Source organism: Puma concolor, chromosome A2 (genome assembly GCF_028749965.1).
Source record: "Puma concolor isolate L17-30 chromosome A2, mPumCon1.1.hap2, whole genome shotgun sequence".
NCBI lineage: Eukaryota > Metazoa > Chordata > Mammalia > Carnivora > Felidae > Puma > Puma concolor.
The window spans coordinates 107,319,461-107,346,998 of NC_141668.1; the positions used below are offsets into that span (position 1 = coordinate 107,319,461).

The following is a 27,538-nucleotide window of genomic DNA, read 5'->3' on the forward strand; positions in this document are numbered from 1 at the left end:
ACGACCCCCTGGACTGCCTCCTACTCAACATGTCACCAGGGTTCCAAAGGCACCCAGACGGGTCCCCACCCAGCTGCTATCCCCATCCCCCAACCTTCTCCACCCAAAGGCCCAGCACCTCACAGTCCACGCCCTTGGACAAAAATCATCCGTGTGGATGTCTCTCAGTCACACCCTCCCCGTCTGCCGCCTCCCTTCTGAAAGCAACCAGAATCTGACCACTTTCCACCTCGGTCCCTGCTCTCGCCCTTGCACACCGTGCCCTCTGCTCGGGGCCTCTTCACACACCTGCCCCAGGGCCCTTGCCCTAGCTGGCCACTCCTCTGGCCTAGAACACATTTTCCTGTGCTTCTATAACTCTTCCAGTTGGTCCTCTGCTAAGAAAGAGACGACAGGGGGGCACCCAGGTGGCTCAGTGGGTTGAGTGACCAACTTCGGCTCAAGTCATGATCTCGAGGTGTGCGAGTTCAAGCCCCGCGTCGGGCTCACTGCTGTCAGTGCTGAGCCTGCTTCTGATCCTCTGTCTCCTTCTCTCTCTTCCCCTCCCCCACTTGTGCGCTCTCTCAAAAATAAAAATAATAATAAGTAAAAAAGAAAGAGACAACAGACCCAGAACAGTCACTTGTGCCGAGCCCCACATTGGCAAACCAAGACTCAAAGCTTAGCCTAAGTGTAGTTCCAACTCACCAGGAATGTGTGTAAACTGTAACCAGTCAACTGAAATTATCTGCGGGGCAAGACTGCGACTGTCCCCACAGACCCCTTCCGCTCCCCTGGGAGGGCGGCCTTGCCTGAAACTATCCATTCTTTGCCAATCATTTCCTTGAACACCCTCCTTTGCCTTTAAAATTTTTTTTTTCAACGTTTATTTATTTTTGGGACAGAGAGAGACAGAGCATGAACAGGGGAGGGGCAGAGAGAGAGGGAGACACAGAATCGGAAACAGTCTCCAGGCTCTGAGCCATCAGCCCAGAGCCCGACGCGGGGCTCGAACTCACGGACCGCGAGATCGTGACCTGGCTGAAGTCGGACGCTTAACCGACTGCGCCACCCAGGCGCCCCTCCTTTGCCTTTAAAAGCCTTTCCTTTCCTCCAGCTCTGGGAGCTTTGTATTTGCCAAAAGGGAAGATGCCTGATTCAGGAACCCTCCAACAAAGCCCATTTGATCTTTAATTAATTTACTCAGTGGAATTTTTCACGTTCAACGGACTGAATGTCACCTTCTTGGCAGGGCTGACCCTACCACATTAATGATTCCTCTGGGCACTCTGGCCACCCTGGCCTTACACCTGCTCCTCTCTTACTACCTTCCAGTATTCAATTCAAGCTTCTCCTTTATTGTATGTGTAGACCCCCATGTCCCTGAACTCAGTCACGAGAGCAGGGATTTCTACCTGTCCCTTCACTGACACACCCAGGTCTGGGGACTGACAAATGGTACACATATATAGTTGAATAAATGAGCACATTAACGGCAATATAACTTATTCAGCACATAGCAGGGAGCCACTAAAAATTTCGCACAAGTGTGCTCTGTGGTCTACACCGGGCTGCCCAATGATCGCTCAGGTGGCCAAGCGCCAGGATCTTAGATCTCAACTGTGCCTCAGCCTCCTATAGGTTCACCCAGCCCTGCAGATACAGACGCTTTCTAGGACTAGAAATAAAAGAAGGGTATGTGGTGATGAGAGCCTCAAAGACTTAAATCTCTCAGTCAAGGAGAATATTTCTTCACCTCCTTCAAAGACTTCCGAGAAACGGTGCTGTGCTGTCCCAGGGAGGGAATAGTAACACTGAATCCATGACCCAGGATCTCGGCAGGACACTCGGCTCACTCAGCCCAAGGCGGGAATGTTTCGACCCAAGTGTCCATCGATAGACAGACAAGATGGGGTATGGATACAACGGAATATTACTGGGCCATAGAAAAGGATGCGCTCTCGCCATTCACAACAACACGGAAGGACCTAGGGAGTATAACACTAAGTGGAATACGCCAGACAGAGAACGACAAATACCACGTGATCTTGCTTCCCTGTGGAATCTGCAAAACCAAAGTAAACAAACAAACAATGGCAGAAACACAGAAACAGAAGCATAAAGACAGAGACCGAGCTGGTGGTTGCCAGAGGTGGGGGATGGGTGGCGCAGATGACGAGATAAAGACGCACAAGCTTCCAGTTATAAACCAAGTAGTCAGGGAGACAAAAAGCACGGCGTAGGGAATGGAGTCCGTAATAGTGTGGTCACATACGGTGACAAACGGGAAGTACCCTTAACGTGGTGGGCGCTGAGCTGTGTCCAGCACTGCTGAGTCCCTGTGTTCTACGCCTGGAACCGACGTACCACTGTATGTCAGCTACGCTTCCAGACAGAAAAAGGAAAGGGACTCTCGCGGGGCTCTCGGCTCACTCCAGCCCGAGGCCCGAATGTGTCTCGTCCACAAGAACTTACCTTCGCGGGGTGAAAGGGCACATCTTTGCGACCCTACCCGGCCTCAGTCCCACCCCATCACCAAGCCCGTTAGCCAAGCACCAGGGACCTGGCAGGCCACCTCCGCCTCGACAATAAGCTGTTTGCAGAAATGTGTATCGTTCTTCTCAACACACCCTCCTGGGGGCCACCCTGCGTCTGGGGAGACGAATCGAACCCCAGCTTCGTCCTGCGAACAGGACCGGAGGGAGTCTGCACGTTGTACCCGTACGCACAGGGCCCCTCTTCCAGGAGACGGTCGACAGCATGCTTAAGAGCTACAAAGAGGCTTTCAGAATGCAACCTTCCCGAGATTCGGCTAAAAAGAGAGCATCGTAAAGAGTCGATTTCTGGAAACAGGTCATTAAACCCCACAAGGCCCTGGAATTTGGGCTGTGGTGAGGTTTGGTGCATGACGCTTTGCCAGGAACAGTCGTTCCCTCGATTTCTGCTCTTGGTGCCAATGCCTCCCAGAAAAATAATTCAGGAGAAGAGCGATGACAGAAAATGTTCAAAGCTGACACACGATCATCGCCCCGAAAGGATCGCTCCTTTCTTTTACAAAGAAGGAGGTTAAGGGCCACCTGGGTGGCTCCGTCGGTTAAGCGTCCAACTTCTGCTCAGGTCGTGATCTCACAATTCGTGGATTCGAGCCCCACGTCGGGCTCTGTGCTGACAGCTCAGAGCCTGGAGCCTGCTTCGGATTCTGTGTCTCCCTCTCTCTCTGCCCCTCCCCCACTCACACTCTGTCCCTCAAAAACATGAATAAACGTAAAAAAAAACCACAAGGAAGTTAAGAGGCTTACCAACGGTCTGCACAGTGAGGCAGAGCCTGGGGTAAAATGACACCCTAGCCTCTGTTCCTGACCCCTGTTTTCTCCACCATGCTCTCAGAAGGACAATCCTACAGGGTACAACCTTTGCTCCTAGCACAGTGGGAATACTGCCTTTCGCCTCATGAAACGTACTGATGTGCTGCTATGCAGAAGGCATGTGGCCAGACAGGAAGGAGGAGTGAGACATCGAGACACCTGTCTGGCCAGCGCAGCCCCAGTCGCCTGGCTTCTACTTGGCGGGTCCTGCTCCATGGTGTCCTATGGAAGGACCTGCATCTGCCCCCTGCTCTCATAGCAAAGGCAGTCTGGGTGGTCCCTCTGATGACCTCACCCTCGGCCCTTTCTTCCCGTGCTCCCCACACCTGCAGCCTAAGGCCTCCAGCCCGGCACAGGATGAGATGCTTGAGGAACAACATCCTTCAAGGCTGAGATCTCGGCCCTCAGCAAGGTGGATGTCAGGCATCCAGGGGACCGGTGCTGGGCACGCTGTCCACTCTGTTTTGCCAGCCCCTCCTGGCCCTGCCCCCCACTCTCCTTCCAGGGCTATGGTCCAGCTGCTCCAGCCCATAACTGACCATCCCTCCTCTCCCCCACAAGGACGTCACGAGCCCGGTCACCAGTTTACTCCTGAGTGTTCCCAGACTGCCTCACACGCCTCACACGTCCCTAAGCCACTGTCCCGGGCCTCCGAGAATCCCCCTCCTCCAGGAAAGTAGGGGGTGCACATCGACTTTTTAAGGATTTGCACTGAAGAGCTAGTGACCTTCTTCTGTTTCGCGAGCTCAGATGGCTGGCCTTGGAGCCAGACGCATGTAACCCCTGTGAATACTGTTCCAGTTCCTTCCGAGGGGTCTTTAACGCTACGGGTAAGTCTGGTGTCAGAGCTCAAGTCCTACACCATCACAGTACCTCAACAATTATCCTTGCGTCTGGACAGCTCAAGAAATTAAACAGGGGGATGGACTTTCTCTAAAATGCTCTTCGGCGTGACTACACAGAACTTCTCTGCACTCGGCACGCCAAACGCAAGGCGCTTCTCACTGTAAAGCGGGCACGCGGCAGGGGGGCACGTGGAGGCTACTCACAGGTCCCTGGTGTGACAGGGGTACGGCATGGCCTGTGTCTGCGTGGCCGGCTCCTCAGCCTCCTGCCCAGTCTGCACCGAGATGATGGCCCTTTCGATCATGTCTTGCAAAGGGACAAAGATGTAGTTGTACTTGAACACATCGGCCGGTAGGTTCTGAGGATGGAACTTCCAGAAAGGGTTTTTCACCAAATCTGTCCTCATGCTGTGTAGGACACTGGTCCGGATGGTGTATGTGACGTGGGGCGGCGGGCGCAGAGACGGTGTCCCCAAGTCCCCGCTGCCCAGCGAACTGTTGAATATGACACCTGTCGGCAGGAAAGGGAAGACAGGGTCAGTGCGGCTCACCCGGGGTCAGCGCGGGTCAAGCACAACTGGACGGGCCGTGAGATGGGGCCCAACCCTCTCTGTGCAAGGGGACAGGCCCCACGGGGACACAAAGCTGATTCTCTGTGTTCCACAGGCAGGGACTGGGAAAGTTAGACCCGAGGCCGCCTAATTTCCTGGCGAACACTCTCTCCTATTTTTCATAAACCCCCACTGTGATGTCTTTTTTTTTAAATATATATATATTTTTTAATGTTTATTTATTTTTGAGAGAGAGAAAGAGTGTGAGCAGGGAGGGGCAGAGAGAGAGGGAGACACAGAATCTGAAGCAGGCTCCAGGCTCCGAGCTGTCAGCACGGAGCCCGATGCGGGGTCAAACTCGCCAGCTGTGAGATCATGACCCGAGCAGAAGTTGGAAGCTTAACTGACTGAGCCACCCAAGTGCCCCCACTGTGGTGTCTTTAATTATTTGCACCAAAATCATTTGTACACAAAAATCTGTAAGAAAATGATCCCTTTTGCATTTTTATAGAACTTGAAAAACGACACCAGTATGCTCAAATGATCGGGCTTTCCTTCTCTGGGATCACAAACGCTTCCCTATGAATGACAAGTGGGGGTCCAGGCTTCCAGGTGTAAGGACTACAGGACAGAAGGCACAGCACGGGGAACACAGGTGATGGTGTGGTGGCTGATGGGAGCCACGCCCGCGGTGAGCACAGCATGAGGGACTGAGCCATCGAACCACATGGACGTAATGTGTATCAACTAGATTTCAACGTAAAATGAGGAACTGACCTCTTTGGGGTTATGGATCATCCAAAATGTAAACATAAGGCACATGGATTCCCCGAATTTCATCCATGACGCCTGTTGGGGGTGCGAATGGACCCTCCCCAAAGCTCACATGTGAAGTCCTAACCCCTAGCAGATCACAACTGTTAAACAGATCACAACGGGACTAATCATTTCAAAAGGAGGTCATCAGGGTGGCCTTTCACCCAACATGACTGGCGTCCTCCAACAGAGGGGACAGTTGGACCCCGACACACACAGAGGGCACTCGAGAAGAGACACGGGAGAAGGCGGCCATCAACGCACCACGGCAGACTCCGCCTCATGGCCTCAGAAGGACCGCCCCCTGCTGACACCTTGATCGCAGACTTGTGGCCAGAACCACGAGAAGCTGAACTTGTGCTGTTGAAGGCAGCCTGTGGTCCTGTGTCTCCACAGCCCTCAGCAAACTCATAGAAACCCAAATAAAGAACTAACTCGACATTTAGTCAAAATGAATATGAGAACACAGAACACATCACGTTTATCCTGAGCAAATGAACATGAATGAATGGAGTCAAATTGGCTGCTGTCTTGTCCCCTGGCCCAGCCCCAGGACGTCAAGTGATAAGGAAGGGGCACCTGGGTAGTTCAGTCGGTTAAGTATCTGAGTCTTGGTTTCAGCTCAGGTCATGATCTCACAGTTCATGAGTTCGAGTCCCACATCAGGCTCTGTGCTGACAGCTTGTGACCTGCTTGGGATTCTCTCTCTCTCTCTCTCTCTCTCTCTCTCTCTCTCTCTGTCCCTCCCCTGCTCTCTCTCTCTCTCTCAAAATAAATAAATAAAATTAAAACTAAAAATTTTTTACAAAGTGATGAGGAAATCAGAGCATAACTTTAATCAGAAAGATAAAATTTATCACGCGAGATGTAACCATCAAACTACACCATAAACCAGTAACAACGGATGCAGTGAATAGCGTGGGGCCCAGGATGTGAGGCCAGCAGCCCCGTATGCAGCCTGTCTTCCCGTCAACTCAAGGGGAGTCTTTCTGCTCGGTGTATTTTACCGGGAAACGATTTCTTGTCTTTCTGAGCCATTGTCACGCGCATTTAGGGACGAATACACACACGGCAGGCGACTGGGGCCGGGCCCGCATGCGCGTGTGTTTTCACCGAATACTCACTGGCCAAGAAGTCATTCTGCTGCATGAGTTCACGGGCTGTCAACTCCAGGCTGGCGACAGACTCCAGGGCCTGGAAGCGGTTCAACGCCACGCAGGAGGACAGGTTGACCAAGATACGGCCCAGGACATGGAGATGCCCGGTGTCCCCGTGGGCAAACAGCTCGTCCAGCTTCACTCCTGAGGACAGTAAGCGTAACAGGACATTGCAACTTTCCTCTCAGCCCAGGGCGTACGAAGGGAAAAAAGTCCCTCCGTGGAAAAAATGACTCAATAGTCACATTCTGTTCATGTGCAAATTGTGCCACCTCTTTGCTGAGGATCTACTCCACTTAGTGACCACGGTCCCATGATGCTGGTCCTGCTTCACTGTGGAAGAACAGAGGGCGAGCCTGCGGCCCGAGGACACAGGGCAGCAGCCAGGGGACACAGGGCAGTGGCCAGAGGACACAGGGCAACTGGCCACGCAGAAGAAAGCTCCAGTGGCAAGCCTGTGAGCAACACAGGAGACCTTGCACGTGGAACCCGGAAAAAAAGTTAATGTTCCAACCTGGTGGCAAGGAACTCTAGTAAAACATGCATTCACCCCAATAGCAGGTGTTTTGTGACAACCGCTTGCTTTGTCACATGCACTTTGCAAGAACTGCCATCGGTGATCAAGGAACACAGAGGAAAATCTGATCCTGCTGTGCTCTGTCCAGGTCTGCGCGTTTGCAGTGGAAAGAGAGCTGGGGATTCAAAGTGGCCCGTGTGGGCTCCAGAACCCACGCATGCAACGTCTGTCAGGACAAAACGCCGAGGAGGACTCAGGACGTTTGTTTGCTCTGGCTTCAAAGAGGAGCCAGACCACAGGAGAGAGAGAGACGTGGAGACTCCAAAGGACACAGCCGTGGGAAGAACACCCAGAACTCAGCGCCAAGCAGGAAGGGAGTCCAGACGGGCTCAGCAGGCACGGGGTTGCGGGGGGGGGGGGGGGGGGGATGGGTGGGAAGGAGGGAACTGAATCCCACAGGCCTGCCCTGTGCACGATTCTGTACAGGAGATGCCATCACACCTGCCACAGTGGCCAATGTCACAGTGTCACCATAGGGCAGGGCCCATGGGCCTGCAGTTCAGTCAGGAGAACCACTGCGTCCCCCACGGCCTCACTCCTCAGGAGACCCCCAGACACCAGACTGCTCAGGATTCATAAGATGAAAGACTTGGGGCGCCTGTGGGGCTCAGTCATTTAAGCCTCCGACTTCGGCTCAGGTCATGATCTCATGGTCTGTGAGTTCGAGCCCCGAGTCAGGCTCTGTGCTGACAGCTCAGAGCCTGGAGCCTGCTTCAGATTCTGCGTCTCCCTCTCTCTCTGCCCCTCTCCCGTTTGTGCTCTCTCTCTCTCTCAAAATAAATAAACGTTAAAAAAAAAATTTTTTTTAAATAAAAGGATGTGTGGAGAAAAGTGAGTGAATTCTCTACCTAGGGAGTTACAAAAGGAGATTTGCATCTTAGAGTGTGTCTGAGCCCCCAGCATGCCCCCCACTCGCACGGGGCCTGTTCAGAGGGCTGTGCGGGCCAGGAGTGAAGGCCAACCATCCACATCCGTATGGACAAGAATACTTCAATCTACTCCGGGGTCAGGCAGGAAGAACAGAGGACTCACACACACTTTATGGCTCTCACAATTCCTTGAGAATTCCACTCTGGGTCCTGATTTGTCTGTAGGAAAAGCTCAGGTTCTGAATTGCTGGGGCTGTTTTTTTCCACCCACTTGATAGAAATTCGTTTTAGGGAAAAGTCGATCAGAAACAGTGAGGGCTCTGGGTCAACACCATTACCACCCTCGCAGAGTAATGACAGCCTCTGTTCCAGACAGAAACCATCTGAGGCCACAACGGTCCCGCCCAACAGCACCACACGCAGGCTCTGTTATATACAGCCGTCCAGAAACTACTTCCTTTTTTAGCGTTTTTAATGTTTATTTATTTATTTTTCAGAGAGAAAGAGAGCAGGGGAGGGGCAGAGAGAGGGAGACAGAAACCAAAGTAGTTTGCTTGCTGTCAACGTAGAGCCTGATAGAGGGCTCGAACTCATGAACCGTGAGATCATGACCTGAGCCAAGACAAGAGTTAGACACTTAACCGACTGAGCTACCCACATGCCCCAGAAACTATTTTATTTTTTAAAAAGTGTGTTTTAACTACTTGAAAAATGATTTAAGGCAGTAACATTTATTTTAAAATATCATTAACCTTTTTTTTAAAGTTTATTTCTTTTTGAGACAGAGAGAGACAGAGTGCGGGTGGGGGAAGGGCAGAGAGGAAGACACAGAATCCAAAGCAGGTTCCAGGCTCTGAGCTGTCAGCACAGAGCCCAGTGCAAGCCGATGTGGGGCTCGAACCCACAAACCGTGAGATCATGACCTGAGGTGAGGTCAGACGCCGAACCGACTGAGCCACCCAGGCGCCCCACATTAATTTTCCTAAGGCAGTAAATTCACCAAACTTTTTTTGTCATAAGAGGGAAATATCGTGCCTCCTACGATGCCTGGCTCTCCGCTGACCTCCAGGTGCAGGTGGACACCAGCCCCTCCTGCTCATGGGCAGAGTGCCAGGATTCAGAGACGCCCCCCTTCCCTTCGGGTCCTTCCTCTATTCCCATCCTGCCCCCGGCCAGGCCGGGCTCCTAAGAGCACCCCTGGGACACACCGGGCAGGGCCTGATTCCACCTCAGAGCCGTTGGTCCTGACACAGCCGTCTGCGCCCCGCCCGGGATGGTGGGGCAGGGTCTCCAGATCCCGGCACAGAACCCGACTCTCCTGTGCGCTCGCTCAGTAAATGAACTCACGCGGGGCAGCCTGAGTGGCTCAGTCGGTTAAGTGTCCAACTTCAGCTCAGGTCATGATCTCCCAGTTTGCGGGTTCGAGCCCCGCATCAGGCTCTCTGCTATCCGCGCAGATCCGTTTCAGATTCTGTGTCTCCCTCTCTCTCTGCCCCTCCCCTCTGCTGCACATGCTCTCTCTCTCTCTCTCTCTCTCTCTCTCTCTCTCTCAAAAACAAATAAACTTAAAAGAAACAAACAAATGGATTCATGCACTGACAAACTACGGAGGCAATACAACCGTCCGCTGATTGACAGAACCTTCTAGCCTCAGCTCCAAATCTTCCAATCGACGCACCTGCTTTCCGTCAGCTCCTGACTCAGGAACGCTCACTCCCTCGTTCCATAAACTTATCTGAAGTCTCAGAATTCTTGCCTTTGGTATCAGAAGCCTTCCTCTCCAAGTGTGCTCCCTGCTACTCAAGCCCCGACTCGGCAAATCAGAAAACCGCAGGGATGAACAAACGAGAGCATTTCTAGTCTTGTGGACGAAAAACCAGAAACCCGAGGGGAAGAGCGACTGGACAGTGTCACCCCGAAACTTAGAGGCAGGAGGAAGAGCACCCCGGCGGCGGGCCAATCGGGAAGCGGACCCTGCCACACCCACCGTTGTACACTCACACACCCATCATGTGCACTCGCACACCCGCACACTTACATTACACACCTGCCCACGTATGCTTTTGCACACCTGGCCTCCAGCTTGCACACCTACCCACGTACACGCCCACGTGTGCTCGCACAATTACACACGCCCACCGGCTTACACCCGCACACCCGCCCACTTACCGTAAGTCTGGAGCTTTTCCATCAGCTTGTCTACATCAATGTGCAGCTGGCTTTCTACAAAGTTTCTTATGAATTTGTTTCTCAGGGCTGCCTAAAGGGAAATAACACAGCTTCACAAAAATAATCTCATTTCCTCAATTATTATTCAATGAAAAATACTTGTGAGGTTAACTCAAAGTTTCAGTATACAAGACAAGGACACATAAAGTGAATCATGGTAAAAAAAAAAAAAAAAAAAAGGTTCTAAAGATCATGGTAAATAACGGCCTAACATTTGATGACAATTTTATCTTGAAAACCAAAAGCAACAATTGTGACAATTCAGATTGTAACTGAAGTCACCCACTAATCTCTGAAAACCAAGAATGAACTCAGTGTGACCTTCCAGCAAAATTTTCTAACAAAAGTGTATGGTGACCCTTTGTATCAGATCCTTAACAGGGTCTTTTCCACAGGGCAGCTGTAAAGAGGGGGCCACGGTCAGAAAAGCACTGAGGAAGGGTTTCTGCGTCCCTTGAACCCTCTTAATCCTTCGGCAACCAAATCTCATCTTCGGGAGAAACTTTCATATCATGATCGCTGCGACCCCTCTTACATATTGATGGCTTTGCCTCTCCTTTGTCAATGGTTTCCCTACGGAGGGCTCTTCGGGGTGATTTTTTTTAATGCTTATTTATTTATTTTGAGAGAGAGAGAGAGAGAGAGCATGGGAGGGAGGGGGCAGAGAGAGAGGGAGACAGGGAATCCCAAGCAGGCTCCGAGATGACAGCGGGCAGCCTGACGCGGGGCACAATCTCACGAACCTTGAGATCGTGACCTGAACATAAACCAAGAGTCAGATGCTCAACCGACTGAGCCCCCCAGGCGCCCCCTCCAAGGTGATTTCATGAAACTTTGCCTCTTGATCTTGAAGTGGGCATGCACTGACTTGTATACTGCTGCCCCCCACAGCACCCAACAGTCCACAGCAGACAGAGGACAAAATCCCATGAGGCCAAGGCCAGGATTAAGCGGTGAGGGTTGGTGGGGGGGTCGGGGGAGGCTAGCGGAACAGGGACTAATTCTGGAACGTGTCCATTCACTAGAGAATATTTATACGTGACCCCAACATTTTGTTAGCGCACAACCTTACAACTCGGAACTCCTGATAAGGAATTCTCGAACGTGGTCTACCTTCTGCATCGAGCTCTCTGACTTCTCACACCCACCCCAGAGATGTGACCATTTCATCGACGTGTCTACGGATGACAGGATTTCAGTACGAAACCCTGGTGTGCGCTTCTTTTTGGAATCTTACATATTTTTTGTCAGGCACGTGGCAGACACAGGGTGGGCACTTTCTGTGTGTTAGTCCCTGAACCTCGGCCACATCTCCGAGAAGAGACCACTCACTCTTAACTGAGCGGGAAGGAGGTCCAGGCCTCGGTCGCCAGCAAAGGCATTAGCCTAAGCCACTGGTGGCAGAGTCAGATCGAGGAAAGAGTTGTGCTGCTAACGTGACTGCCTGGCGGATGGCGGACCATCAGAGGACCTCTCCAAGGAGCCGTGTGGTTCGAGGGACGGTCAGGCACCTGGTCACATCCTCACGAGACTCTGCAGACGCTCCCTTTGTTGCTTACGATGCGGTGTGTAATTTCCAGTCCCAGCAGAGACTTTAGGAAAGCCTACATCATCCGCCATCTGACCCGTTACAGAGAAAGCCTACTGACCCCCGTATAAACAAACTAATCCACGAGCAGACAAATCAAAGAAGAATATGACAATAGCCCCGGCAGTCGCACGGTGGTGGCTGCCCTCAGAACCAGCGTCGTGGACCTTCAAAGACCAGGACAGAACTGACGGCCGCTGCTGGGCTTGGAAACCACCTGGGTTTGTCAGGGGCCATGACCACCCCCCCCCCCCGGGCCCACTTCAGGCAGCCGCAGGACCCCCCCGGCACAGGATTCCCCAGGGAAAACTGACCGCAGCTCTGGGCAGTGTATTCTCTACCTTGCAGGACCGGCTAGGATGCTCCCGCCCAGCCTCCCTCCCTCTCTGGGTCCCGGGGTCAGACCTGCATGTCCTCAGGTGCCTATGCTCCCAGGCTCCCCAGCACCCTTTGCCTCCCTCTCCCATAATAAAATTCTCCCCCATTGGGGAGCACCTGGGTGGCTCAGTCGGTGAAGCGTCTGACTCTTGATTTCAGCTCAGATCATGTTCTCACGGTTCATGAGTTCAAGACCCGTGTCGGGGCTCTGTGCTGACAGCTCAGAGATTCTTGGGATTCTCTCTCTCTCCGTCTCTCTCTCTCTCTGCCTCTCCCCTGTTCATGCTTTCTCTCTCTCAAAATAAATAAAACTTAAAACAAATATTAATAAAATAAAATGAAAAATAAATAAATAAAATTCTCCCGTCTTAGCACCCACTGTGGGAGGCCCCACAGAAGCATTTTCTGCGTGGCAAACACTATTCCAAGTGTCTCCCAGGCCCTCAGTGATTTACAGCTTGTAACTACGATTATTTCCTCACAGCACAGATAAGAAACCCAAGGCACAGAGAAGTTCAGTGACCAGTCCGAGATCACACAGCAGTGCTAGGCTCAGCTCAACTGGGCATCAAACCCAGACAAGTTGGCTCCTGAATCCATGCTGTGAATCGCCCTGACCTACTCAGCTGGTGTGTAAGAAACAGGTGGAACAGGAATGAAAATGCAGGCATACTTTCTCATGCTATCAGACTTCAGGTGAATTAGGGTTCTTTTTCTTTTTTTTTTTTTTTTAATTTTTTTTTAACGTTTATTTATTTTTGAGAGATACAGAAACAGAGTGCGAGCAGGGGGAAGGGCAGAGAGAGAGGGAGACCCAGAATCCGAAGCAGGCTCCAGGCTCCGAGCTGTCAACACAGAGCCCAACGCGGGGCTTGAACTCACGAACCGTGAGACCATGACCTGAGCCGAAGTCAGACACTTAACCGACTGAGCCACCCAGGCGCCCCAAGGGTTCTTTTTCAAATGGCCCCCGGTTATTATGTGGCCTACCTCATTTAAAGTTCTGAAGTTCACGGCTGTGGGGCTCCACAGGAGCTGGCCATCTTAAACCACAGCCCCCGAATTCTGGAATATTTTAGGTTCTCGATACAGAATGTCAGGGAGTGATAACTGATCCTTTAAGTAGACCCAGAGTTGAATAGTACGCAAACCACTCAAAGGAGCATTAAGGTACAAAATCATGCCTCCATTTAAGTTATGGAATTGAAAGAATGGGCCAGTGTTAATAAATTATTCACGATGCTCATAATAGTGACATCCGGCATGAATAAAACCCTTGGTAATTCACAAAACTGCCTCACAAGTTCACCTTCAGGTCAACGTGATTAGTCAACCAATAAGCACACCCGAGGGGCTCTTGGGGTCTTCGAAGGGGCCACCCTGATTTCACAGACGCGCCCTAGCAGGTGCTCTGGGAGCAAAGCCACCACTCACCTGCAGTTTGCTGAGCATCTGGCCACTCCCTCCACTCTGAAAAACGCTGGACACTTCCAGCAAGGTTTCTGTTAAAGTCTTCAGCTTGTCCAAGAAATGAAAAGTATAATTTGCCTGCAAAGGAAAGCAAACGTGGGTATGTCTCTAGTTCTGCTGGGCCACCTCAGGAAGATTCTTAGGGACTGTGCAGCTACAGCAGGGGAGAGAGGCCACAGGACAGGACTGGCCAGCAGAACAAAGACGTGCCAAGGCCACGGGCAGGCCGACCGACACGTCCCCCCGCCAGGGGACCGGCTCTGGTGCCCTCATCTCTGCAGGTGCGACCCACCTGTTCACCGTGGTGCTCCCAGGATTGAGTTCACAGAGGGGAACGGCCAATGTCCCCAGTACGTACTGGCTAAACAAAATAATGTTTGCCCACATCTCCTCGAAAATAAGCTGTCAGGTAATGTCCATGTATTTGTTCTACAACACCCAGCGCTGTTGAAGATACAGCACAACTGGTCGTATTGGATCATTTATTGCTGCTGGCAGAGCAAATAAACCCAAGATTCATGTAAAATAGCTTGGAATCATAAAAATCTTGAGTCACTGACCCACAAAAAAAAAAAAAAATGCCCATGTCTTTTTTTTCCCTAAAGATAAAAGGACTCTATCCTAAGAAATGATTTAAATGAAATATAGGGGCGCCTGGGTGGCTCAGTTGGTTAAGCGACCGATTTCAACTCAGTTCATGATCTCACAGTTTGTGGGTTCAAGCCCCGTGTCAGGCTCTGGGCTCACAGTGCAGAGCCCGACTGAGATTCTCTCTCTGCCCCTCCTCCACTTGCTCTCTCTGTCTCTCTCAAAATGAATCAACATTTAAAAACAAATGAATGAAATATAAAGGTATCTCCATGAAAATGTCCATGGAATGTTACTGTATTTTTAATACCGAAAATAGTCTAAGTGCCAAAGAGAAGGCTTAGTACGGAGGGCCTGGGAGAGTCCAACCACACATCCCTGGGGTCACCAGGAGACCCTCCTAATGCCCCAGGTCATCCCAGGTCAGGAGCTGAAAACCAGCCAGCCCAGAAAAGATAGGAAAGCACACTCCCAGCCCAAAGATGGGGCAGGAGCACCCCCCGCAGCACAGCTGGGGTGTCCACAGGTCACGGCCCTGTCCCCCCAGCCCGGCCCGGAGCCCCTCTTCCTGGGACTTGGCTGCCAGCCATGTGAATAGGTGCAGAAACACATCTCACTCTGTCTGCGTGTGGACCTGGGCCACCAGGACTCACACACTTGCTATTGCCTGCCCGCGCTGGGTAAATGCAGTCCTCTGCTTCTGGGGCCTGTGAAGTGATCCTCCTGGTCAAGAGAGGAGGCCAACTATGACTCAGGAGAGAGAAAGGTCTTCGGCTGGAGGTGACTTCATGAAAGAGAGGAGAAAATGTAGGCAATGTCTGCTTCATATTTTCCATATTGTCACGGCTGGTCAAGGAGAGCGGAGAAGGTGGCAAGAAGGAGCCGTCTGGGCTAAGGAGCCGCCACCTGAGGGCTCACCACCGGGCGGCTGAACCCAGAACCAGCAGGTGGCAGACGGGCAGTGTTCTGGAACCAGCAACAGGGACAGTCTCCACACAGAACCAACCTATGACGCCATCCTGGCCCTCAGAGGGCGGGTGCGAGACAGAGGGGAAGAAAAGTAAAACCAGGATCTAGGACAGATGCTAAAGATCTAAGCCAAAGAGGAGGCAAATCCCAGGAGAGGGAAGGGGCCAGAGCGGGGTCAGGAATCACCATTGGTCACAAACATCCCTGAGTCTGCACGTTTCGGAGCCTTTTTGATAATAAACAAAATCACATACCTCATCAGATCTGGGATTCTAACTGAATGAATATATATGCATCGAGGAGTTCACAATAAACTTCTTTTTTTTTATTTTTAAACTATTTATGTTAAAGTTTATTTATTTTGAGAAAGGGGCGGGGAGGCATAGAGAGAGAGGGAGACGGAGATAATCCCAAGCAGACTCCATGCTGTCAGCACAGAGTCCAACACAGGGCTTGAACTCACAAACTGTGAGATCATTTTGGCTCAAACTGAGCCAAAATCAAGAGTCATATGCTTAATCGACTGAGCCACCAGGTGCCCAAGGAGTTCACAAGAAGCTTCTTCAGAAGGAATAAAAAAAAAAATTCATGTCGTTTCAGATAGCTTCTCTGCAAAATTAAAGGTCAGTGGACAATGAAGCACATTCTATAGTCCTGAGAGAGAGAAACAACATAAACCAAGAATTCCTCCGTCAGCCAGGCTATGATGCAAAGGGGGGAGCCCCAGAAAGCCATCTTCCGACACCCAAGGAGAAAGAACCTCAGCTACCTGTGAACGGTCCCAACAGTCGCTTGAAGACAACCTGAGTACAAGTTAAGTCAACAATATAAGAATAGAAATTTCCCAATACGATCGAAATGGAGATGAGCCATGAAAGCATTCACACAGAGAACTGATTTTAAATAATGGCTAACAAAGTTCTAAGTTTAATCCAGATGCCAACAATGATTCTTGACACTTAAGTGTAACAACCATAAAGTTGTAATAGGAAGGTTATAACTGAAATTAGAACCCCCAGTTGCTAACTTTTACGGAGGTGACTGTCATCATGTTAGAAACCCATAGGGTTTCAGGCTCCCTCGGCGACAGACAGGGTGACGGGCGGGTACAGACGCAAGCAGGCGAACTGGGACTCCCACCCCAGTAAGAAACACAGCATTAACTGTGACAGGTAAGCACATGTTAAAAAGACAGAAGGAAGGGGCGCCTGCCGTGAAGCCTGCGACCCCCGATCTCGGGGTTGTGGGTTCGAGCCCCACATTGGGTGTAGGAATCACGTAAAAATAAAATCTTTAAAAAAAAAAAAAAAAAAAACAGAAGGGAGAAAAACAGATTCCTTTGGCAAAAGAGAGCAAAAAAGAAAACCACAAGGACAAGCATAAATTTTAAAACTAACAGAGAATGAAAAAATAACTCTAGACGTGCCATTCACGACAATAACTATGAATAGGTCCAAACATCCAATTAGGATGGAGAGTCTCAGACCCAGTTGGTTAAGTGATTGAGGAAGTGTCTATATTTATTGTCTGTAAGCCAGGTCCAGGTGCTAGAAATACAGCTATGAACAAAGTAAGCAAAACTCTTTTCTTAATTAAGATTAAGATTATACACAATGCTATCAAAGCCAACTGGATTTTTATATTGGACTAAAAACAAAAGATTTAAATATCAAGCCAAAACAAAAAAAACTAGAAATGGTAACAACAGACAAAAGAAAATTTGCAGTAAAAAGAATAAACAGAACAAGGTTTGGGGCGCCCAGGAGGCTCAGACTGTTAAGCGTCCAACTTTAACTCAGGTCATGATTTTGCAGTTTGTGAGTTCGAGCCCCACATGGGGCTCTCTGCTGTCAGAGCAGAGCCTGCTTCGGATCCTCTGTCCCCCTCTCTCTGTCCCTCCCCCACTCATACCTTTCCCCCTCTCTCTAAAAAATAAACATTTTTTTAAAAGAACAAAATTTGGGGCGCCTGGGTGGCGCAGTTGGTTAAGCGTCCGACTTCAGCCAGGTCACGATCTCGCGGTCCGGGAGTTCGAGCCCCGCGTCGGGCTCTGGGCTGATGGCTCAGAGCCTGGAGCCTGTTTCCGATTCTGTGTCTCCCTCTCTCTCTGCCCCTCCCCCGTTCATGCTCTGTCTCTCTCTGTCCCAAAAATAAATAAACGTTGAAAAAAAATTTTTAAAATAAATAAATAAAAGAACAAAATTTGCTTTATTGTGAAAAAAAATCACAATTTACAATGATTAATATTTATGCACTCAGGAACACAGCATCAAAATATATGAAGTAAAAATGACTAGAAACAAGAAAGGAACATGGTAACACTTGAATACCAGGAGCCCTTCGCAACCCGGCAGACAGTCCTTGAAGAGTCAAGTCACGAACGAGCCCCTGTCCAGATTACAACCCTAGTTCTGCCCCTTGTTTGCTGCCTGGCCTTAAGCCCCATTGCTTAACCATCGGCTTCAGGCTCCGAGAGGAATGGGGTTAGCAGAGGTGGTGATATTAGGGTACGTGACAGTGTCTCAGGGCCAGGTCTGGGCCATAATAAGTGCTCAGTAAACAGCCCCGGCAGCAGCCAAACTGCACACCCACATGCCGGGGCTGGATGGTGTTCCCGATGCAACCACATGAGATCTGAAAAGTCTTAACTCTACAAACACACACACAGACATACCAAATATATATGTATGTTTACATAGGTATCTGGTAAGTTTATAAATATATATACCCTTATTTGTTTTGAGAGAGACAGATCATGTGTACACGCGTGTGCACGCACACGTCAGGGAGAGAAGCAGAGGGGAGAGAAAATCCCAAGCAGGCTCCACGTTCAGCAACGAGCCCGACACGGGGCTGGATCTCACAACTCTGGGATTGTGACCTGAACCGAAATCAAGAGGCAGGTGCTCAAGGAACTGAGCCACTCAGGTGTCCCAATACAAATTGTACATCTTTTTTGTATGACTAGTTATTGCTACCTAAATTAGTTAAAATATCCTATTTTATCCTCTGTATACATACATATCCTTGCTTTTCAAATGCCGAAGAAAATTTATTGAAACTAACATACAATAAAATCCCAAAATATATAAATCATTTAGGTGTGTGTTATGAAAGTAGAAATTCTTAGCCAAAGTTTGTGTGAACACTTTTCTTGAGAGAGAAAGAGAGAGAGAGGGTCCAAGTGAACGAGGGGGCAGAGGGAAGACAGAGAATCCCATGAGGGGCAGAGAGAGAAGCAGGGCTCACCCGGGGCTCGTGCTCACCCGATGTGGGGTGTGAGCTCTCAAACTGTGAGATCATGACCTGAGCCAAAGTCAGAGGCTTAACGGCTGAACCTCCCAGGCGCCCCGTGTGAACACCTTTTAATTTAACGAGTTGCAAATTTTAAATAATACAAATATCTCTTGAGTTATAGGACATTACTTAGGAAGTGTTTACATAGGCAATAATAAAAATATTAGCCATAACAACATGCTAGATAGAACCAAATTGCAGACTCCAGTAAGTTTGTTACTAATTAAAAACCAAAACTTAGTCAACATAGTACAATAATACAACAAATCTGAGGAAAGCCAAAAGAAATTGATAAAAATAAATGTTAAAAGGAAATGACTTCAGGGGCACCCAGCTGGCTCAGTGGTGGAGGGTGTGATTCTAGTTCTCATGGTTGTGAGTTCGAGCCCTGCTTTGGGGGTAGAGATAACGTAAATAAATAAATGTTTTTAAAACTTAAAAAGAAATGACGTGGAGAAAAAGAAAAACAATGAGAAAATGAGCTAGTTTCCTAAACATACAACAAAGCATACAGATCTCCGCTGAGTCTAATTTTAAATTATTTAATATTAATCAATATATTAGAGTGCATCTAATATATTGCATAAGGTGCATTCACACCTTAATATTGGTGTGAATTTAAATATTCAAAACAATCAGAAACACTGATGTTTGAATAATAGATAATTTAATAATTTAATTTGATAATATTAGAAAATAAACCACCCAAGTATAGAAAATCCCTATAACACATACAGAGGAATGTTTTTTTTAATAATTTTTTTAAAATGTTTTTATTTATTTTTGAGAAAGAGAGAGACAGAGTGCTAGTGAGGAAGGGCAGAGAGAGAGGGAGACACAGAATCCGAAGCAGGCTCCAGGCTCCAAGCTGTCCACACAGAGCCGGACGCGGGGCTCGAACTCACGAACTGTGAGATCATGACCTGAGCCATGGTCAGATGCTTAACTGAGTCCCCAAGTGCCCCTACAGAGGAAATGTTTTAAAGCAAAAGAATGCTATCTCTGCGACCCTAGATTTTAAAATCTCAGTGAAATATATTTTTGTAAGGAACATGACAAATTACAGATAAGCCATAGAAAACCTTCAGGCAGGAACAGAACGTGTGCTGTGTCCAGCGACCGAAGAGGTGGAAAACAGGGACTAACAGCAAGGCACCTCTCTGGCACTGAGAGCGCGTGACTAGAACCTGCTGGAGAAGCGGCTGCTCCTAGGGCTGGGCCTGGAACACCCAGCAGGCACCCAGCAGAGATAAGCAGACTCATGTCAAAAGGACTCAGAAAAGGGGACTTGTGTCCACAAGTCCCTGTCTCCTTGCTTGAACTGCCGTACCCTCTGGAAACAATGCAAGAGGCGTCCATAGAGAACTGTAAAAGGAGGAAGGAGGAAGCAAGCCAGTCGGTTCCCCAGGACTGGACAATATCAGCAGGAGGGTGCCCTCTGACCCCCACTCAACAGAAGCTGACCCACACCCTGCATTTCCCCAGCCAACAAGCCAGCAGCAGAACGCAGCCGGGAGGCTCACTCCTCCCACGATGGACAGGAATCCTGCTAAAACATCAACAAAAAGGATCAGTCAGGACCCTCACTGCAGAGAAGCAGCCCAGGAAACCCCAGGGGAGGGTGGAGGCAACAGAGGGTCCCGCGTGGACGATCTCAGCACACGCACCCCGCACAGTCACCGAGCAGGAGGTACAGGGACAAGTGGCCTGGCCCCAACAAGAGGGCTCTTGACCACAAACTCCCATCCCCCTCCCCCCCCCCGGAAGCATCTGGAAGCATGTAGGCCTGAACAAACCACCCTCAGGCAGGAGCATCAGGGGCCAGGGGAGCCCCAGATGCAGCAGAGGGGCCAGCCTATCAGAGGCTGCTAGGATTCAACTGTCCCTCGAACCACAACCACAGGGATGCTGAAACCTGTATTTTGTTAAACCTGAGGGACGTTACTTCTGGCAAGAATAAAACATTTTTACAATCTCCTGACAGAAAACCCCCAGTTCCCACAACACAAGTGAAAATCGCCCTCTACACAAAGAACCAGAAAATCACACCTTGAATACGAAAAGCAATTAACTGGGGGGCGCCTGGGTGGCTCAGTAGGGTAAGCAACCAACTCTTGGTTTCAGCTCAGGTCATGACCTCATGGTGGGTAAGATCGAGCTCCACATCAGGCTCCACGATGACAACACGGAGCCTGCCTGGGATTCTCTCTCTCTCTCTCTCTCTCTCTTCCTTTATGCCCCTCCCTCCCAAAATAAATAAATAAACATGAAAAAAAAGGAAAAAAGAAAAGCAATTAACTGATGTCCATATTGAGGTAAATCAGACGTCAGAAGGATCTGGCAAGTATTTTAAAGCAGGATAGAGAAGGCAATGTCCCTAGGGTCCCTCGTTCCACAGCTCAGCAGGTGTCCAAGAACTCGCCTCTCCCAGGGGTGCGGTATCTCCACAATGACCTCCCCAGCCATGCCGCGGTCCAGCTCTGCAGAGTGGCCAAGCATAGGGGTTCCCCTGCACCCACAAGTGCAGGTCCTCGGCACCACCAGCAGGTCCCCCGGTGACCTCTGCACCCAGCTGACCACAGCTGTGTTCCTCCCAGTGGGGTCTGGACCCTGACCCTGGGTGGGGAGGCCATTTCCAGGGTGGTTCCTCCCGCCCCCCGAGGTCCTGCCAGCCCCCGGTGAGGGTCTGCCCCGGGCCTTTATTCTTCACATCCTTAACCAACCCCCTGGGACTCTAAGCTCTTGTTACAGTCGTGATTTTTCATTTCAACCTTCCTTGCTGTTTCTTCTGATTGGACCCTGACCGACACACTGGAAAATAACCAGACAGACACCGTGCTCAGAAAACAGCAAAAATTGTGTATGTGGTGAATAAAACTAAGAAGGAAAGATTATGCAATTTCTTTTTTTTTAAGTTTTTTTTTCAAGTTTATTCATTTTGAGAGAGACAGAGAGAGCGAGAGGGGGAGGGGCAGAGAGAAAGGGAGAGAGAGAATCCCAAGCAGGCTCCACACTGTCATCGTGGAGCCCGATGCGGGGCTCAAACTCATGAACCGTGAGATCATGACCTGAGCCGAAACCAAGAGTTGGATGCCCAACCAACTGAGCCACCCAGGCGCCCCTGAGCTTATTTATTTTTGAGAGACAGAGAAAGAGTGAGTGGGGGAGGGGCAGAGAGAGGGAGAGAGAGAATCCCAAGCAGGCTGTGAGGTGTCAGCACAGAGCCCAACTCGGGGCTTGAACTTATGAACCATAAGATTGTGATCTGAGCCGAAGTCAGACACTTAACCGACTGAGCCACCCAGGGGTGCCAATAATGTAACTATGTCAAAATCACTCCAAACACCAAAAACTAGTTTTAAACGTGGTCTGATACCCAACAAAAGGAAAACTGTAGGCTTGCAGAGCTGACAGAGTTGAGAAGCCACAGAAACTGACCCCGGGGCTTTGGGGGGTCGAGGCAGGGTGCCGAGGCGGTCGCCCTGCGTCTGACGTGGGGCTCTGCACGAGGACCACAGAGTGGCCACAGTCAGCAAGTGGGACGGTGGGGCCTGCGTGGCTCTCCCTCCCGGGCTCACGTGGCCGGCACCAAGCCCTGCTCGCGACACTGCTCACAGCCCGGGGACTGCTGGACCCCTGGGCTTGGGTCTCCATCTCAGAGCAGCCGGCATGTCCGGCTGCCAGGCCACAAGCTGCCCTCGATCTCCGGATCGAGGAGATCTCCGGATCTCCTTTGCTCAGGCCCAAAGTAGCGGGACCCACACCGAGGCTTCACGGCTGCTTCAAGAACTTGAGAGCAAACTGTCGTCAGAATAAAAGCGACAGTCTCGGTTCTCTGACAGAGGGGGGCCTCCGGGGACCCAGGGAAAGTGTCACTAGTTCCACTTTTAGGGAAAGTGTTTTAATTACGAAAGCGATCTGAACCCTATCTTCTCCTCCTCCCGCCGGCCCTGGAAACTAAGGTCTGCACACTTCAGTGGGTTCTTCATAACAAGCCTACAAGCAGCTTGTCATGAGCAGGCTGTGCAGGTAACGCCGACGAGTGAGGTTGGTTGGACCCTGCCGCGGGAGCGAGTTCACAGTGACAGGTTCAAGGAAGAGTATCTGGGGGACCCCAGGGCCAGGTGATGTCACTAGAGCGGCCCTGGAACCTGCCTCCGTGCGTCTCTTGCTTTGCAGAATCAAGGCCCGTGTTCATGCGCTCATTAGCAAATTAACCTCCCTTCCGTGTGATTCCAGAACTGGCCAGAGTTGGCGAGTTTCCTACATGGCCCCACACATTTCCATTTTCAAGTGGTAAAAGAAAGTGTCAGTGTTCATGCTAGACTGTGTCCTCCCAAAATCCATAACCCCCAGGACCTCAGAATGTGACTCTTTTTGGAGAAAGAGTCTTAAAACGGGGGATAAAGTCAACATGAAGTCACATGTTAACCCTTAATGAGCAGGATTTTTTTTTTTTATGTTTATCTATTTTTGAGAGAGAGAGAGAGAGAACGGGGGAGGGGCAGAGAGGGAGACACAGAATCCAAAGCAGGCTCCAGGCTCTGAGCTGTCAGCACAGAGCATGACGCGGGGCTCAAACCCACGAACTGTGACATCATGACCTGAGCCGAAGTCAGACGCTTAACCGACTGAGCCACCGAGGCGCCCCAAGAGTGGGGCCTTTATAAGAAAAGGACGTCAGAACACAGACACGCACAGAGGGACAAACATGTGATGACACAGGGAGAAAATGGCCATCTGCACACCCAAGAGAGAGGCCTCAAGAGGAACCAACCCTGTGGACACCTTGATCTTGTACTTGCAGCCTCCAGGCCTGGGAGAAAACAAATCTCTTGTCCAAGTCTCCCGGCTAGTTTACGTACAAGCTCATACAGGCTGTGTGTCAAAGACTTCAGAGTAACACACGTGGCCTGAATTCCAGCTCCCCCCACTTTCCAGCTCTGTAACGTCTCCTCTCCAGGCTGTGGTTTTCCTCTCTGTATAATGGGTATGAGTTCCTTCCACCAGCGTTTGTTTGAGGGGTAAGTGAGACGGTCCACGCCAGGGGCCTGGCCAGGGGTCAATCAGGGTAAGTAATACCCAGAGCAGACCGCTCTCCCTGACCACATTACGGCTGCCAACCTCAGGCGGGACTACCTGGGGCACCCTGACCTGTGCCCAGGGACAACGGCCCCCGTGACGGAAGGAAGAGTCGCCAGACGCAGGGAGGGCACAAGGCTTGGCCCAGAGATTATCCTGTCCTGGGTATACATAAATTCAGGGAAGTCTTCAACAGAATGGGCACAAGAGCCATATAATCAATATTGTGTGATTCATTCAACAACCATTTGCCCACTGTGATATTGGGCGCTGGGTATGGTGGTCCATACAACAAACACATCTGATCTCAGCTCCTGCTCTCAGACACCCGGCCCGGGCCACAGGGCTCCAGCTGGGCTGAGGCCACCCTGGGGCCGAGGCCCCCCTTGCCCCTTGGAGCCGCAGGCACACAGCTGGCCACCAACCTCAGCTCAGGACACAGACATCAGGAAAGCCTGGCTCCCTCCCCCCATGCCAGGAGACGTTAATCCACTCCTGTCCCCGCCTGACCACCATGATGCCCCAGGGCCAGCTTATGCGGTGACAACCTGTTCTGAGACACACAGGGGTAAGGCCAAGTGCTCTGTGCCCTCGGCTTCCCCCTCGGCCCACAGCCAGCCCCCGCTGAGCACCTTCACCAGGACAGGATAGCCTGGGTGAGCCTGGGCTCACACTCTGAGCACAGGCTGTCCCTCCTCTGTCCTCTCCTCCCTTGGGCTCCCACCCTGTCTAGACACCTTTCATCCTGCGGTTTCTCCTCCTCAGCACCAGTGACACCAGACAAGCCTCCCCCACGACAGCAGGGGCTGCCCTGTGAATTTCGGGGTGCACAGCGGCATCCCGGCCTCCACCCACTGGGTGCCAGGAGCTCCCCCCTCCCCCCACCAGCAGCGTCATGTCAGGTCATGACACCAGAAACAACTCCAGATAGTACCACAGGTCCTCTGGGGACAAAATCGCCGGGCCCCACCCCGGCTGGGAATCCCCAGCCCCCCAGCCCCCTCTGCCTGCTTCCTAGGGTGATTTTCACCCTCCCCAGGACCCGACGAACACGGTCAGAATGTCCTTCAGAAATCACGTCGGTAGAGAAGATCCAGGACTACATTTGTTTGCTATTTTCTAAATATTTTTGAGAGAGAGAGAGAGAGAGAGAAAAAGAGAGAGAGAGAGAGATGGAATGAGTGGGGGAGGGGCAGCGAGAGAAGGGGTCAGAGGATCCGAAGCCGGCTCTGTGCTGACAGCAGAGACCCTGACACGGGACTCAAACTCACAAACTGTAAGACCATAACCTGAGCTGAAGTCGGACGTCTAATCAACCAAGCCACCCAGGCGCCCCCTAAGTGTCATTTCTGATTTTTTGTCCCGATCCTCCGGACTGCACGCCATGCAAGAGAGTTATTTTTAGCCCGTTTAGTAAAAGGAAATGGAGCACAGGGAGTCAGATGACTTTTCTGGGGAGAGCGCGGTGCTGAGTGTAGCGGGCTGGCGTCCCATCGGGAAGGACACCGGTGGGTGGCTGACGTGTGCACCCTGAGCTCACGATGCCGTTCCTGACAGGCTACTTACTCGTGGACGTAAAATCTAATTCTTTAATTCTTGTATCTGTTTTCGTTTTTTTCACTTTTATAATCTCTCTTAACAGGCATGTGTCGGGGCACCTGGGGGGCTCAGTCAGTTACACGTCCGACTTCGGCTCAGGTCAAGGTCTCTCGGTTCATGAGTTCTAGCCCCGCATCAGGCTCTCCGCTCTCATTATAGAGCCTGCTTGGGATCCTCTGTCTCCCTCTCTCTCTGCTCCTGCTCACCCCCCTGCCTCTCTCTCAAAAATAAATAAACATTTAAAAAAATTAAAAAAAAATAAAAGCTCATGTGTTGTCTTCACTCTGTTCTTTAATTTTGCATCAGCCTGGGGCCAAAACCAACACAATTCTTTTTTTTAATTTTTTTATGCTTATTTATTTTTGAGAGAGAGGAGAGACAGAGCACAAGCAGGGGAGGGGCAGAGAGAGAGGGAGACACAGAATCCGAAGCAGGCTCCAGGCTCTGAGCCGTCAGCACAGAGCCCGACGCAGGACTTGAACTCATGAACCGAGATCACGACCTGAGCCGAAATCAAGAGCCACCCAGGTGCCCCCAAACCAAACACAATTCTGACTGACAAAACTAAACGAGCGCACTGATGCACTGGGATCTCCCGAATAATAATGTGGAAATACCATCAATCCACATGTAAAGACCCTCCCAGAACGAGCTGGGTCTTCCCTAGATATCGTAGCCATTGTGTTCTTGGGGTCTGGGAAGTGTTTTCAAAGGGGGTGCAGATGGTTTTGGGGACACACCCGTCAGAGAGCCCAGCCAAAGAAGCGCACGGTAAGGACGCCATGGACCGCAGTGTGTCCCCACGAACAAGTCTCCCTGATGAAATCCCGGAGCTTGCTCGCACCTCCATTTTGCTGATGGAGGAAGAGGTGATGGAGGAGGGGAGAGTGACAAGCCCAAGGTCACGCAGATGGAGGGAACAGGGAGGGAGCCCCCCCCAGCCTTGCCTGTGTCACCTCCATCACAGTCCTGGGTGCCTCCCTCAGTGTCCAAGGATGAACCCTGTGAAATTAACACCCTCTCCTAAAGACATGGTGGCCACTTCACACCGAGGTGCTAGGAGGCTGAACAGTCCTTGTCACAATATTGCTGTTAAAAATCTGTTCTGGGGGTGCCTGGGAGGCTCATTCGGTTGAGAGTTTGACTTCGGCTCAGGTCACAATCTCACGGTTCGTGAGTTCAAGCCCTGCGTCGGGCTCTGTGCTGACAGCTCGGAGCCTGGAACCTGCTTCGGATTCTGTGTCTCCCTCTCTCTCTGCCCCTCCCCCACTCATACTTTTTCTCTCTCTCTCTCTCTCTCTCTCTCTCTCTCTCAAAATGAATAAACATTAAAAAAAAAAAAAAGAAAGTGATGCAGAGAGTAAGACGAAGTAATAAACAGTTTACAACATGGAGCCGAAGTTGCTTCACATGACAGGTGTCAAAGCTTCCGGGACCTCCAGCCAGGTGGCGCTTGAGACCAAGCGTCTACTGACCACATCCAATGTTCAGGAAGCCAGACAGTCACGGCTGACTGCGAGAATAATGCACCCTGCCTACAATGCCAGAAAGGCAGCCTTATCAGTGCAAACCGGGATGTCCACATCCAAAGTCGCCAGTCACACTGGACGCGTGAGAAGGACGCCAGCTCCTGGTACTGTCTATAACATCTCACATGGGAGGAGCAAGAATCAGGGAAATTGCTGGTTTCTCCAGAATTTTCATTATTCTCAGGGACGCCTGGGGGGCTCAGTCTGTTGAGCGTCCAACTCTTGGTTTCGGCTCAGGTCACGATCTCACGGTTCATGGGATTGAGCCGTGTTGGGCTCTGGGCTGAGAGCATGGAGCCTGCTTGGGATTCTCTCTCGCCCTCTTTTTCTGCCTCTTTCCCCCATCCACCTCAAATAAATAAATACACTTTAAAAAAAACAAAGAATTTTCATTTTTCTCAGAATGCATGGGGCTCAATCCCTCCCCATACCTCCGTCCCGGCTCCCCAGCCTGACAGAGGCAGACACGCCCTGCCCTCCTAAGGCTTTTCCAAACCCTTCCGTCCTCGAGGAGCAGCTCAGGTCTCTGCATCCTGCCACACTGAACACACCCCTCCTATCACATCTAACTTATTCCTTCGCTTCTCTGTCTCCTCGTTCCCCACCGCAGGGTGAGCTCTTCAGAAGTGCAAGCTGTGACACTAATTCCT

The 27,538-nt window shown here is 50.8% G+C and overlaps 1 protein-coding gene across 1 annotated transcript in view; it reads right to left on the minus strand.

Moving 5' to 3' along the window:
* Positions 1 to 27,538, minus strand: part of ABCA13 (ATP binding cassette subfamily A member 13) — a 395,455-nt gene that overhangs the window by 236,435 nt on the left and 131,482 nt on the right. The window contains exons 28-31 of the mRNA XM_086697122.1: positions 13,789 to 13,902; positions 10,329 to 10,419; positions 6,681 to 6,857; positions 4,394 to 4,700 (exon numbers count right to left, since the gene is read on the minus strand). Coding sequence (XP_086553248.1) covers positions 4,394 to 4,700; positions 6,681 to 6,857; positions 10,329 to 10,419; positions 13,789 to 13,902 — 689 coding nt within the window. The remainder of the gene's footprint in view (positions 1 to 4,393; positions 4,701 to 6,680; positions 6,858 to 10,328; positions 10,420 to 13,788; positions 13,903 to 27,538) is intronic.